Source organism: Megascapheus bottae, chromosome 13, assembly GCF_031878675.1.
Source record: "Megascapheus bottae isolate mThoBot1 chromosome 13, mThoBot2.hap1, whole genome shotgun sequence".
NCBI classification, from domain to species: Eukaryota; Metazoa; Chordata; class Mammalia; order Rodentia; family Geomyidae; genus Megascapheus; species Megascapheus bottae.
Genome location: NC_143521.1, coordinates 38284206 through 38299994, shown reverse-complemented (window position 1 = coordinate 38299994; position 15789 = coordinate 38284206). Strand labels below are relative to the sequence as shown.

The 15789-nt window shown below is 40.1% G+C and overlaps 1 protein-coding gene across 1 annotated transcript in view; it reads right to left on the bottom strand.

The window, feature by feature from the left end:
• Positions 1 to 15789, bottom strand: part of Smim14 (small integral membrane protein 14) — a 43898-nt gene that overhangs the window by 19264 nt on the left and 8845 nt on the right. Inside the window, exons 2-3 of the mRNA XM_090343698.1 lie at positions 10668 to 10777; positions 685 to 733 (exon numbers count right to left, since the gene is read on the bottom strand). Of these exons, the coding sequence (XP_090199824.1) occupies positions 685 to 733; positions 10668 to 10777 (159 nt within the window). The remainder of the gene's footprint in view (positions 1 to 684; positions 734 to 10667; positions 10778 to 15789) is intronic.

The following is a 15789-nucleotide window of genomic DNA, read 5'->3' as shown; positions in this document are numbered from 1 at the left end:
CATGCCCAAGGACAGTAATCAGGCCCTGAGTTTGTCAAGCTCCAGGACTGGCAAAAACAAAACAAAAACAAAAACAAAAAGACAGTAAGGTTTTATTTTATTTGGGGGGGGTGGGTCTTTTGGTTGGAGGGCCTAGGGTCCATGAGCTTCTTGGGTGCAAGGCTAGTGCTCTACCACCTGAGCCACAGTGCTACTTCCATTCTTTTCTGAATAGTTCATTGGAAATAAGCGTATCGTGGACTTTCCTGCCTGGGAGCTAGCTTCAAACAGCAATCTCCAGATCTGAGCCTCCTGAGGAAAAAGGTCTTGGAGGAACAGGATGAACCCTAATCATCTTTTACTTATTTTTAAATCAGAGCCTGGGTGCTGTCCCTGAACTTTTTTTGCTCAAGGCTAGCATTCTACAACTCTGAATCATAGTTCCACTTCCAGTTTTCTGCCCAGGCTGTGATCCCCAAATCTCAGCCTCTTGAGCAGCTAGTATTATAGGAATGAGCCACTACTGTCTAGGTGGTCATATTTTAATATTTTGAAAGTCTTCTGCTCTCTCCTTATTAACTTATTCATTAATTTATTCATTCATTCATACTGAGGTTTGAACTCAAGGCCTCACGGTTGCTAGGCAGGCATTTAACCACTTGAACAAGACAGGGTCCCATATTTTTCTTTCCCCTTGGTACTTACATTCCTGAAGACATTCTGTGTCCGTGCAGTAGGACTGAGATTGCCGCAACTAAAGTGAAAGAAAAAAAAATCAAAGTTAGCTTTGTATTTAAACAGGAGCAAACAGTAATTATTACAAAGATTTTTTTGGCTGAGGAAGTTGCTCAGGGGCAGAATGTGTGCTAAACAATTGCATGGGGCTCCAGCATTATAAAAATGGGAGAACAGGTGCTGGTGGCTTACATCTGTAATTCCAGATACTACAGAGGCTGAAATCTGAGGATAGCAGTTCAAAGCCTGTCTAGGCTAGAAAGTCCATGAGACTTATCTCCAAAAAGCCTAAAGTGGACCTGTCGTAAAAACAAAACAAAACATCTCAGGGACAGTGACTAGGCCCAGAGTTCAAGTCTAGGATTGATGCCATAAAACAAACAAAATCATATATAGCTTAGTGGTAGAATGCTTGCTCAGCATGCACAAGGTCCTGGGTTCCATCCCCAGCCCCACATAAAGCAGCCAACAAATATATGTTTTGCTTTTTAAATGAATGTTATTATGGTGTGTAATATAGCTTCAAAATCTGGTAGAAGCAGTACACTGAGAAGCTTCTCAACTTTGGGGGGGAGGAAATTTCTTTTTATATTGAAAATAATTTTCAATCCAGATGCTTGTAATATCTATAATCCAAGCACTCAAGAATTGGAGGGAGAAAACCTTACATTCCAAGATGAGTGTGGGCTACACTATAGCAAGTTTCAGACCAGCCTGACATAGAGAAACTCTGTGTCTGGCCCTGGTAGCTCACACCTGTAATCCTAGCTACACGGGAGGCTGAGACTGATGCTGACTCAAAGCCAGCCTGGATTCGTCTCCAACTAACTATAAAATAAACTGGAAGTGGAATTGTGCAAAACACTAGCCTTGAGTGAAAGATCTCTAGGATAGCACCCAGGCCATCAATTCAAGCCCCATGACTGACCAAAAGTTACCTTTTTTTTTTTTTGCCAGTCATGGGGACTGAATTCAGGGCCTGAACACTGTCCTCGGACTTTCTCAAGGCTAGAGGTCTTCCACTTGAGCTACAGCACCGCTTCCAGCTTTTTTTCTACGTATGTGATACCGAGGAATCGAACCCAGGTCTTTGTGCATGCTAGGCAAGCACTCTTACCACTAGGCCAAATTCCCAGCCCCCAAAAGTTTTTTTTTTTAATTAAATATATTGTGATCCAACACATTTTACTCATTTGAAATAAAGTAATAATTTATGGCAGAATCTACTGTTGTCATACACAAAGGAAAAGTGCTCAACTATAGAGCACAATAAGGGGCTTGAACTCAGGGCCTTCGCATTGTCTCGGAGCTCTTTTGCATTACCACTTAGAGTCATAATGCCCATTCTAACAGTTAAGCAGAGTTAGAGTCTCAACTGGGAATTTGATCTATTGGTAGAGTGCTTGCCTAGCATACACAAAGGTCTTGGTTCAATTCATCAGTACCACGTACATAGGAAAAAAAAAAGCCGAAGTGGTGTTGTGGCTCACGTGATAGAATGCTAGCCATGAGAAATTCCAAGGACAGTGCTCAGGCCCTGAGCTCAAGCCTAGGACTGGCAAAAGAAAAAAAAAAGGCTGGCCTCAAATAACAATCCTCCAGATTTTAGCCACAAGAATAACAAGGATTACAGGGGTGAACAATCAACTTGTGAGCACTCAAAACTAGCACTCTACCATTTGAGCGACAGCTCCACTTCTGGTTATTTGTTGGTTAGTTAGAGATATGAGTCTCAATGACGTTCCTGCTTGGGTTGGCTCTGAACTGTGATCCTTAGATCTCAGCCTTCTGAGTGCAAAGGATTACAGGCATTGAGACACTGGCTCCTTGCTTTCCTCTCCTCTTACTCTTAAAGATGCATTAAATTTTTTCTCTTTATTTTCTTTTTTCTTTTCGGCCAGTCCTGGGTACTGAACTCAGGGCCTGAGCACTGTCCTTGAACTTTCTCAAAGACCTCTAGTTCTACCATGTTAGCCACAGCACCACTTCCGTCTTTTTCTATGTATGTGATACTGAGGAATTGAACCCGGGTCATCATGCACAGTGGCAAGGACTCTACCAGTAGGCCAAACTCCTGGCCCCTCCTTCTTTCCTCTTACTGGAGGTTGAACCCATGGCAAATACTAGCATTTGAGCCATGGTCTCAGCTAATGTGTAGTTCCTTTTTTTTTTTTTGCCAGTCCTGGGTCCTGAACTTGGGGCCTGAGCACTGTCCCTGGGCTTTCTCAAGGCTAGAGCTTAACCACTTGAACCACACCACTATTTCCGGCTTTTTCTATGTGCCATGCTAGGCAAGCACTCTACCAATAGGCCAAACCCCTGGCCTATGTTGTTCTTTTTTGAAAGAACATATTAATTTGCTATTTACATAATAAATGTTTTCAAACAATTTAAAACAGGGGCTGAGAGTTTGGATAGCATCCACAAAGACCTGTGTTCAATTCCCTAGTACCACATACCTAGAAAAACCCAGAAGTGGTGCTGTGGCTCAAGTGGTAGAGCTCTAGCCTTGAGAAAGTCCAAAGATAGTGCTCAGGCCCTAAGTTCAAACCCCAGAACTGGCAAAAAGGAAATAAATAAATAAATAAATAAATTTAAACAGTCTGGGAATATAGGTTAGTGGTAGAGTGTTTGTCTAGCATGCATGAAGCCCTGGGTATCATTTCTCAGTGCCACATAAACAGAAAAGCCAGAAGTTGTGCTGTGGCTCAATAGGTAGAGTGCTAACCTTGAGCAAGAGAAGCTAAGAGACAATGCCCAGGTCATGAGTTTAAGCCCCAGGACTGGAAAAACAACAACAAGAACTTAAAAACATCTAACTAAAACATATTGGCTGTATAGAAGGCTACAAGAAAACTTCAGCCACATACATTTTTTTCTTAGGCATAGTCCAATAGGTCTTATTTGACTTATTTAGACATAAGCAGGTATTTGTAGACACTTACTTGACTTATTTAGATATAAGTAGACATTGTAAACCCTACAATTTGTAGGGTCTTTAGCCTCTAAGAAGATCATGGTATACCAGATGAGATGCTTGTAGCCCATTAATACAAAAACAAATTTTGGCAAATTAAAAAATCAAAAGTTCCACGGTCAGGAAAAGTGGTCCCATCTGTAATCCAAACTACTTGGGAGGCAGAAACAATACATCTCAGTATGAAGCCAGCTAAAATAAAAGGTTAAAGCAAAAAAACACATTAAAAGTAAAATACAGATGGGGCTGGAAGTGTGACTAGAGTGGTGAAGCACCAGCCTTCATAACCATTATATCCTTAGTTTAATCCCCAATAATGCCAGAAAATACAGAAGTGTTAGTGACTCTGGTTAGATTAAGAACTAAAGTATACAGCTCAGCTAGTTTAAGAAATGAGAAAACAGGCCGGGCAGGGAATAGTGGCTCACGCCTGTAATCCTAGCTACCCAGGAGGCTGAGATCTGAGAATCAAGGTTCCAAGCCAGCTTGGGCACAAAAGGACCTGAGACTCTTATCTCCAATTAATCTCTAGAAAACAAGAAGTGGGGATTGGCTCAAGAGTGTGGTGGTAGCCTTGAGCTGAAGAGCACAGGGACAATGTCCAGGCCTAGGGGTAGGGATTGAGTTGAAGATCTTAAGGACAGTGCCCAGGCTGAGTTCACAAAAAAAGAGGATTACCTGTACATTTGAAACCTCACATTACAACAAGAAGAGAAAAAACACAAGAGCAATTCAAGTTCACATTTCAAAATCTATTGTGTTTCTGTACTTCATTGTGGTCATTGGAAAGCTTATCAATGAAAAAACTCCATATTAAGAACTAGTCATGTGTGGAGGTTTCTTAAAGAACTGAAAATTGACCTTCCCTACGATCCCACCATACCACTCCTGGGCATCTATCCTGAACATCATAACCCAGGATATGATAAGGACACCTGCTCAGCTATGTTTATCTCTGCACTATTCACAATAGCCAAGTGATGGAAACAATCCAGATGCCCAACTGCAGATGAATGGATACAAAAAAATGTGGTATATTGCTGGGAGTTTGGCCTAGTGGTTAAAGTGCTTGTCTAGCATGCATGAAGACCCGGGTTCGATTCCTTGGTACCACATACATAGAAAAAAGCCGAAAGTGGTGCTGAGGCTCAAGTGGTAGAGCTCTAGCCTTGAAAAAGTCCAAGGACAGTGCTCAGGCCCTGAGCTCAAGCCCAGGACTGGCAAAAAAAAAAAAATGTGGTATATATACATATACAATGGAATTCTACATAGCCAACAGACAAGATAAAATAATAGCATTCACAGGGAAGTAGATGAATTTGGAGTGAATCATGTTGAGTGAGATAAGTCAAGACCAAAGGAACAAAAGGCACATGGTATCCTTAATATGTGGCTATTAGATTCAAACAGTACAAGAGAGATGACTCAAAATTTGCATACCTAATGCTATGGACATGGTATTGGAAATATAAACACAACTACATAGACATAAACATTTATGACATGTTTTATTACATAGATTAATATGTGACATACAAACCCTCAGCCTAATTTTAATCTAAAATCTAAGTGCCAGTGATTGTATATAGAGATTTCTTTCTTGAATACTTGTCTAACATGTCATTAATGTTAATAAATTGTTTTTTCATATATCTTTTATTGTAATTAATAGAAGGGTTACATTATATTCGCCAGATAGAGGGTGCATTACTTCACATACATTGATACCCTTTCTCATGTCTTGGTTCCCATTTCCCTCCTTCCTCCCCCTCCCTCTCATCTTTTTTTCCCCCCTTCCCTATCCAATTTCAAATAACCAAATACGCATATATCCAATATATCAGATAACAAAGTGAAATACTGTAACAATATGAGATAACCAAAGGACAGCAAAAGAGATGAGAGATAACATAGTACATTAAGGACAACAATCACTCATTATATGGCTTTTGTTTCTATATCCTAGAGGTCCTTTCATTTAGTGTCATACTATATGGCCTTATGTATCTAGGTTTTGCTCTATTGTAAATCTCTACTAGGAGAGCCCAAGGTTTCTACAGATTATGACAGATGAGGGAAACCATTGAGCCTATGTTCCTTTGAGTCTGGCTTACTTCACTTAATATGATTTCCTTACAAATGGGGCGATGTCGTTCTTTCTGAGAGCAGCATAGAATTTCATTGTGTATAAATACCACATCTTGTTGATCCACTCATCAACTGAGGGACATCTGGGTTGGTTCCATATCTTTGCTATGGTAAATAGTGCTGCAATGAACATCATTGTGCTAGTGGATTTAGTATGCCCTTGTTTCTGGATGGTTGGGTAAATGCTAAGTAGTGGAATTGCTGGGTCATAAGCTGGGAGCATGGCCTAATGGTAGAATGCTTGCCGAAGCACCCATGAAGCCCTGGATTCTATATATGGTACCATATACACAGAAAAAACTGGAAGTGATACTGTAGCTCAAGTGGTAGAGTACTAGCCTTGAGAAAACCCAAGAGCAGTGCTCAGGCCCTGAATTCAAGCCCCAGAACTGGCAAAAAAAAAAAAAAAAAAAAGAACCAGTCAAAGAGTACGATAGGAAGAAAAAGTAGTTAAAAGTAAGAACTGAAGCTGGGGGAAATGGCTCACACCTGTAACTCGTAGTTACTCAGGAGACTGAGATCTGAGAACTGTGGTTCAAAGCCAGTCGGGACACTAAAGAATTTGAGACTCTTATCTTCAATTAACCACCAGAAAACTGGAAGTGGTCTGTGGCTCAACAGGTAGGGGGTAGCCTTGAGCTGAAGAGCTCAGGGACAGCTGATCTAGGCCGAGTTTAAGCCCCATGACCCCCCCCCACACACACACAAAAGTGAGAATAGAACAAAAGAGGAATAATTCTGCAAATTATTTTTAATAGAAATAGAAGTAATTAATGATTTAACAAAGTACATTTAGTTGGGGGTAGGGGGAACGTGGGAGGGGTAAGGAGAAGGGAGCACATGAATAGAGGGGAGAAGGGTATACAAATATGATCATTATATAAAAGTTGAACTAGGGGCCGGGAGTTTGGCCTAGTGGTAGAATGCTTGCCTGGCATGCATGAAGTCCCAGGTTCGATTCCTCGGTGCCACATACATAGAAAAAAGCCATAAGCGGTGCTGAGGCTCAAGTGGTAGAGCTCTAGCCTTGAGAAAGTCCAAGGACAGTGCTCAGGCCCTGAGCTCAAGCCCAGGACTGGCACCAAAAAAAAAAAAAAAAAAGTTGAACTATATTACTTGAGGGTATAGAACTGGGAAAGGTGGGGGAGAAAAATGGAAAGAGTAACATTGATCAAGATGTAAGTTGTACTAAAAATCTGACTTGTACGATTGAAACCCCTTAAATTTTTTAATTACAACTCCTTAAATTTTTTAATTTTTTTTTAAAGGAAAAGGTTTCTCCAGGTTGTTTTCATGTTTATAAAGCAGAAAAGTAGTGTTTTTATTTTTGTTTTTTGCCAGTCATGTGGCTTGAACTCTGGGCCTGGGCACTGTCCCTGAGCTCTTCAGCTCAAGGCTACCGCCCTACCCTTGAGCCACAGCCCAACTTCTTGCTTTCTCATGATTAACTAGAGATAAGAGTCTCGTGGTTTTTGGTGTCTGGGCTGTCTTTGAACTGTGATCCTCAGATCTCAGCCTCCTGAGTAGCTGGGATTACAGGTATGAGCCATAGGTGCCATGCCCAGCTCCAGCAAAGTAGTTTTAAGGAAATATCTGATTTTTTTCATGTCTTTTTCTAAGAAATGCTAGATAAGCTAAAAGACAAAAGAATGCTTCATGATTAGACTGTAGCTCATCTTTCTGGATAATGCAATGTTTTACTACTAAATCTCTAGAATTCCATATTTATCCCTGTACAGATTCTCATATTTAAATAAAGCAGAACTGCATGAAACATGATAAAGAAATCTGACAGTATGTTTTATATTTTTGAGATATGGAGGACTGAACCCAGTAACCTGCATATGTAAAAAAGACTTTGAACAACTGAGCCATGTTGCCAGTCTAAAAGGGACTCACTACATATCTATTCCTTTTTGTTTTGTTTTGCCAATCTTGGGGCTTAAACTTGGGGCCTGTCCTTGGACTTCTCAAGGCTAGCACTCTCCCACTCCACCACCTCCAGCTTTTTCTGTATATGTGGTATTGAGGAATCATACATGGTATGAGGGCCTCGTGCATGGTGGGCAGGCACTCCATCACTAGGTAACGATCCTGGCTCCACATATCTGTTCTTATGTACCTCTTTGAGTCCTTTTAGACAATACTTATCTAGAATTAAAATCTTAAAGAATTAAGACTAGAAGCCGGGTGCTGTGTCTCCTGCCGGTAATCCTAGCTACTGAGGAGGCTCAGATCTGAGGATCAGTTCTAAGACAGCCCCAGCATTAAAGTCCTTGAGACTCTTATCTCCAATTAATCACTAGAAAAAGGAAGTGGTGCTGTGGCTCCAGGGGTAGGGCAGTAGCGTTGAGCTGAAGAGCTTGGGGACAAACTAACTAAATAAATAAATTAAAAAAAAAAGAATTAGATTAGGAAAAGAAAAATGTTCAAAATGTTCATTATTTGAGGTAATATCTCATTTTTTTTTTTTTTGCTGGTCCTTGGCTTGAACTCAGAACCTGGACATTGTCCCTGAGCCTCTCTGTACTCAAGGCTAGCACTCTACCACTTGAGCCACAGCACCCACTTCCAGCTGTTTACACAGTACTGAGGAAATGAACCCAGGGCGGCTTCATGAATTCTAGGCAAGCACTCTATCACTAAGTCATATTCTCAGCCTCAACATCTCCTTATTTTAAATGGTGTTAAATATTCCTGAAACAAAGAGAATTATATTTTGCACCTGGCAAAATATAATTGCATGAAGAATAATCCAATACTCGTGGTACACCACAGAAAAGAGACATGCCAAGAGACATACCTGTGTCATGAGCACCTCACAATGGACAACCTTTGCATTGCAATCTATCAGCCTTGAACTTGAACACTATTAGTTACAATGTACAACTTAAAGCACTCCTATAACAAAACAGTCATTAGCCTTAGCTACTTAGAAGGCTGAGATCTGAGGATCTCAGTTCAAAGCCACTCTGGGCAGAGAAGTCCTTGGGACTCATATCTCCAACTAACCACCAAAAAGCTGGATGTAGAGCTGTCACTCAGTGGAATAGTGTTAACTTTGAGAACAAAAGCTCAGGGGGCCAGGAGTTTGGCCTAGTGGTTAAAGTGCTTGCCTAGCATGCATGAAGACCCGGGTTCAATTCCTTGGTACCACATACATAGATAAAAGCCAGAAGTGGTGCTGAGGCTCAAGTGGTAGAGCTCAGGCCTTGAGAAAGTCCAAGGACAGTGCTCAGACCCTGAGCTCAAGCCCAGGACTGGCAAAAAAAAAAAAAAAAAAAGCTCAGATATGGGTAAGTTCCAACCCCAATAGCTACACACACACAGAAGAAAAATTCATGATGCTATTTCACTTCATTTTATTTTTTGGTCCGTCATGGGGCTTGAATTTAAGAGACTGTGTGCTGTCCCTTAGCTCTTTTGCTCAAGGCCAGTGTTCTACCACTTTGAGCCATAATGCCACTTCCTGTTTCCTGGTGGTTAATTGGAAGTAAGATTCTCAGAGTTGCCTGAGCTAGCTTCAAATCACAATCCTCAGATCTCAGCCTTCTGAGTAGCAAGGATTACAGTCATGAGCCACCAGTGCCCAGCTATGAAGCTATTTTTAAATATAATAACTCAAAAGACAAACAGTTATCCTAATTTAGAACTATCCCCTGGGAACATATATCACAGATAAATTATGAGACTATTTTTCATTTCTAAGAACATGGGTGGGATTTCTGTTTGTTAATTGTTTTGTTTTGGGACCAGCACTAGGTTTAAACTTAGATTTTTCTGCTCAAGGCTAGTACTCTATCACTCAAGCTATACCTTTACTCTCACTTTTTTGGTCATTAATTAAAGATAGCAACCTCACAGATTTCCCTATCTGGGCTGACTTTAAACTTGGATCCTCAGATCTCATCTTTGTGAGTAGGTAAGATTACAGGTATGGGCCACTAGTGCCCCACAAGCATAAACTTGAGGGCCTGACAGTTCAGCTTTGTGATAAACGATGTGCGTAGCATACATGAAGCCACCAGTTTGATCCCCAGCACTACAAAAATAAATAAATAAAAACTATTTGTAGCAAAATGTTCACATTTCTCCTGTAATCCTGTAATAAGAAGTACAAAGTATAATAAAAAAAACCCTCATATTTGAGCTTATAAACAAAGTTTGAAAAAACCTTCTAATTCATATCCCACAATACCAATGAGATGATTCAAACATGCTGATCAAAAATCTACCTTTCGAAAAATGTACTTTTATTTAGAAATACTTTATATAGAGCCTCTTAGTGGTATGTTACATGTTAGAGAAAGACTGAACCATTATCATAACAGAAATATGAATACAGCAGCTTAACAGGCAAACAAATCCACAATTATTTACACCAATGTAGAACAGAAAACACTATACATGAATGTGCCACCTACCTGTGATGAAAAATTAATTCACGGGGGAAAACCAAGACGGGTGGGGGGTGTGGGGGGGAGGGTAATGGGTACCAAGACATGTGAAAGGGTATCAATGTATGTGAATTAATGCACCTTCTATCTGGCAAATATCATGTAACCCTTTTACTAATTACAATAAAAAAATAAAATAATAAAAAAATTAATTCACATAAATCTACATAACTCAAGATGGTAATATAGTTTCATCTCTAATCAGAAAATTGGTAGCAAACATTTTCATCATTGTCTTCATCCACTGCGGGATTTAATCATGCAATAATGTTTAGTGACTACTGAAAACTTTCCATTAGACAATATTCTCACAAAAACAGGACAGATGGAATACAGGTCAGTTCTGAATAAGATTGTCCTATTCATCTCACCAGATTGATCAGCCTTCTCATCGCATGTTCGTGAGAGCAAACACATTCACAGGGATCGAATCCACCTTCTGCCATAATTACCCAGCTTGATTTTACTTGAATGTTTAAATCTAGAAGGAAGGAAAAAACAGCATAAGTCTAATATTTAGGTACTCTTTTTATCTATAAAAATTATGTATTACATAGTCTTATAATGGTTTTTATTAAATATATAGTTTATATTTAATGGTTTTACAAAACATAATATATAATAATACCTAGATCTATGAAATTTACATACATGAATTACAAATTTGTCACACGAATTATGAATTTATAATTTTTTGTAAAAGCAGATGTTTTTAGACATCCTACCTAAGATGCTACAGTCTATTCAGTTTAAAAATTTATTCAGTTTAAATATGTAATATACTAGGACTAGGACTTGAATTTAGGGCCTTGTGCTCTTACTTAGTCTATTTTGCTCAAGGTTGTTGCTCAATCACATGAGCTACCGCTCCATTTCCAGATTTTTGCTGGTTAGAGATGAGTCTCTCAGATTCATCTGCCTGGCCTATCTTCAAACTGTAATTCTTAGAACTCAGCCTTCTAAATAGCTAGGATTGTAACAGGTATGAACCACTGGCACCTAGCACCTGTTTAGTTTCTGTAATCAAACTTTTACTCCATAAGAAAGCTGGGATAGGGTCTGGGAGCATGGCCCAGTGGTCAAGTGCTTGCTTAGCATGCATGAAGACCGGGTTCGATTCCTTGGCAATTCACCAGAAATGGAAGTTGCACTGTGGCTCTAGGGGTAGGGCAGTAGCCTTAAGCTGAAGAGTTCAAGGATAGCACCCAGGCCGAGTTTAAGCCCCACAACTGACAAAAACAAAACAAAACAAAACACAGTTCTTTAAATTGCTTATAGTTGGGCCAGGAGTTTGGCCTAGTGGTAGAGTGCTTGCCTAGTGGTAGAGTGCTTGCCTAGCATGCATGAAGACCTGGGTTCAATTCCTCAATACCACATATACAGAAAAAGCCACACATGGCACTGTGACTCAAGTGGTAGAGTTATAATCTTGAGAAAGCCCAGGGCCCTGAGTTCAAGCCCCAGGACTGGCAAAAAAAAAAATGCCTATAGTATCTCTATAATTTACTGTGCCATTACTGGAGCTTTAACACAGGGCTTTGTGCTCTTAATCATAGATGGTAAAGGAAAAATATAATTCCCAAATGAGGGATGTTGCTTAATCTTTGGCAGAGGATATGCCTAGCATAGGCAAAAAGTCTTGGTTTTGACTAATGATATGAAGGGAAAAAGGCTACCACACTAACCATGAAATAAAACTAAAACGAACTTTCAGCTAAAAATGAAACAGTAGTTTTGTTACACTAAATGGTAGTTTAGTTATATATTACAAGTTCTAGACTTCACTACTACAACTCTTTGAGATGCAATTTGGTAATAAATAACAAATACTTATAGAGTTGGTAGTAAAACACATGCAAGGCCCTAGTTTTGATGAAGGGAGAAAAGGGGAAAAGGAGGAAGAAAGGAAAGGAGGAAGGCCATGAGCATAGCCTATGGTAGAGTGCTCACCTAGCATGCACAAAGCACTGGTTCACTTCCTTGTTACCACTTACACAGAAAAAGCAGGAAGTGGCGCTGTGGCTCATGTAGCAGAGCACTAGCCTTGAGCTGGAGAGCTCAGGGACAGCAGCCAGGTCCTGAATTCAGGTCCCAGAAATGGTAGACACACACACACACACACAAAAGGAAGGGAGGGAGGGAAAGAGGGAGAAAGGGAGGAGAGAGACTATAGTAATATTCATATCTGCTAGGTATAGTACACCTACCTGTCCATAGTCCTAGCTACTTAGGAGGATGAGGTAGGAATATGCAAACCCATAAATTTGAGATTAGCATAACCAACATAGTGATATCCCATTAAAAAGAACAGACGCTGGTGGCTTATACCTGTAATCCTTGCTACCTAGGAGGCTGAGGACTGCAGGGCTTGAAGCCAGCCCTAGCAGGAAAGTCTGTGAGACTCTTATCTCCAAGTAAACTTCAAGAAGCTACAAGTGGAGCTATGGCTCAAGTAATAAAGCATTCCCCACCCCCCCTACACACACTTCAAAAAAAAAAAAAAAACTGGTTCTGGGGCTTGAACTCTAGGCCTGTTCTGAGCTTTTATGCTCAAAGTTAACACTTGAGCTATGACTCTACTTTGGCTTTTTTGGTGCTTAATTGGAGATAAGAGCCTTAAGGACTTTCTTTCCTGCCTGGGTTGGCTTCAAACCAAGACCCTCAGGTCCTGAGTAGCTAGGATTATAGGCCTGAGCCACCCAGAGCCCTATAAGAGCATTACCTTGACTATAAAAGCTCAGGGGCCAAGTGCCATTCATTGACAAGGGCCTGAGTGCTATATCTGGCTATAAAATGATTACACTATATTTCTGGCAATCTATTTCATTTTTCCCTATACCTTTTACCTGAGTCCATTTATGTAATTCCTTATTTTTTTTGGGGGGGGGGTGGTCATGGGGCTTGCGCTCGGCCTGGACGCTGTCCCTGAGCTCTTCAGCTCAAGGCTACCACCATACCCTTGAGCCAAGGATTACAGGTGTGAACCACACAGCCAGCTGCTTATTTTTATAATTATTTTTTTTCCAGTTCTGGGGCTTGAACTCCAAATAATCACCAGAAAACCAGAAGTGGGGTTGTGGCTCAAACTGGTAGAGTATTAATTAGACTTGAGAAAAAGAGACAGCATGCAGGCTGAATTCAAGTCTGACAACTGACAAAAACAAAATAAAAACATTCTGGGACAGTGTCCAAGCCCAGAATCATTACAAGAAAAATAAAGAACACTGTATTCTGTCAGTTTATCCTTTATGCATCTCAGATTCATTCCTTATCTAAAACCAAAAGGGGAAGAGATCATAAGGAGGTTATAATTCAGTGGTATAACACTTGCTCAGCATGCACAAGGTCCTGGGGTCAATACCTAGTAATACATAGACATATGTATGTTAGAAAAACAATAAAAAATTCAACTTAGAATTTTCCTAAGTGTTCTTGAAGTATATACCCTTATTGTAAAATATGCACCCTTATTTAACCTCCCCTGCCAATTCCTAACTCCTCTTTTTTCTTTTCTTTTTTTGAGGGTCATGAGGCTTGAACTCTGGGCTTGGGTGCTGTTTCTGAGCTCTTCAGCTCAATGGTACTGCCCTACTCCTGAGCCTGGGCCCCACTTCCCCTTTTCTAGTGGTTAGTTGAAGATAAGAGTCTCAGGTCCTTTTGAGCCAGGGCAGGATTTGAACCTTGATCTCAGCCTTCTGAGTAACTAGGATTACAGGTGTGAACCACCATGCCCAGCTTCACTATGTATCTTTTAGAAAAATCAGTGAAGTTGCAATAAGTGAGCCTCGATATAACAAGAGACAACTATATATCCATATTCAAGCTTACACACAACATTTGTAAACACAGATACTACATAAAATTCAAATGCTAGACCTAAACAATAAGAATTTTAGAGCCGGGCTGGGAGTTTGGCCTAGTGGTTAAAGTGCTTGCCTAGCATGCACGAAGACCCGGGTTCGATTCCTTGGTACCACATAAATAGAAAAAAAGCCGGAAGTGGTGCTGAGGCTCAAGTGGTAGAGCTCTAGCCTTGAGAAAGTCCAAGGACAGTGCTCAGGCCCTGAGCTGAAGCCCAGGACTGGCAAAAAAAAAAATAATAATAATAAATAACTAAATAAAAAATAAAGTTTCTTAAAAAAAAAAAGGAATTTTAGAGCCATTATATACCCTAAATGGTCCTAAATAACAAATTTCTTATATTATTCTTATACTAGGATTAATGTTTTTGTTAAAAATAAAATGTTACCAGAGGGCCCGGGAATTTGGCCTAGTGGTAGAGAGCATGCCCAAAGACCGGGGTTCGATTTCTCGGTACCACATACATAGAAAAAAGCTGGAAGTGGTGCTGAGGCTCAAGTGGTAGAGCTCTAGCCTTGAGAAAGCCCAAGGACAGTGCTCCTGAGCACTGTTACCAGAAAACTGCCTCTAAATTCTTCAATATGAAAACAAAGTAAGCCCTTTTTCAGAGACCATATTAAAAGAAATAGATTAAAATAGGCTGGAAATGTTAATACTTCCCACAGAGTAAAATGGGAATACTTAGAAACAAGTCAGAGTAGCCAGGAACCTGTACACGATTTCACTGCGTAGTAAATAAGTCACTAGTTTTCTATTCAAAAAATTTCAACCTCAAAAGTGCTACTATAACAACCCAGAAGATGAAGTTCCTACCAACTCATTTAAAAAGGAAAGACCTGAAGCCCAGAGAACTTTTGTAACTTACTCGAAGTCCTACAACAGGGCAGGAAGTGTGGCCTACTGGTTGAGTGCCTGTCCAGCATGCACAAAGTCCTGGGCTTAATTCCTTAGTATCACATATAGAGAAAAAGTCGGAAGTGTTGCTGTGGATCAAGTGGCAGAATGCTAGTCTTGATCAAGGAGAGTGCCCAGGCCCTGAGTTCAAGCCCTAGGACTGGCAAAAAATAAAATAAAAATAAATAAATAAAAAGGCACTGTGTTCAATTCCTTAGTACCATATTCACAGAAAATGCTGGAAGTGGTGCTGTGGCTCAAATGGCAAAATGCTAGTCCTAAGCTCTTGAACAAAAAGTGTCCAAGGATAGTGCCCAGACCCTGACAGGTTCAAGCCCCAGGACTGACAAAAAAAAAAAAAAAAGCCACACAATATTCACACAGAAGTAGATTAGTCTTCTTTCACTTCTCCTTTCTAGAAAAGGATTTACATAACTGATCCTCAGGGGAAGAAAAGTTTAGAAGCAGATACAAAAGCTCTAGGATGTCAAGCATTCAACATAATTTAATGTCACTATGCAAATTATAGCTAAAATAAATTTATATCAATTTGATGTCCACCTCTGCAAAAAAACCAAAATTCACACACACACACACACACACACAAAAGAATCATCTTCTTTTTCTTAACCTTTTATCTCCTTATTGCTTTGCTTAACACTAAGATCAGGATAGGCTATCAAGAAATTCTTAATCTTCTAAATCCCTCCATTTCTCTTCTCTGTAAGATTCTGTTTT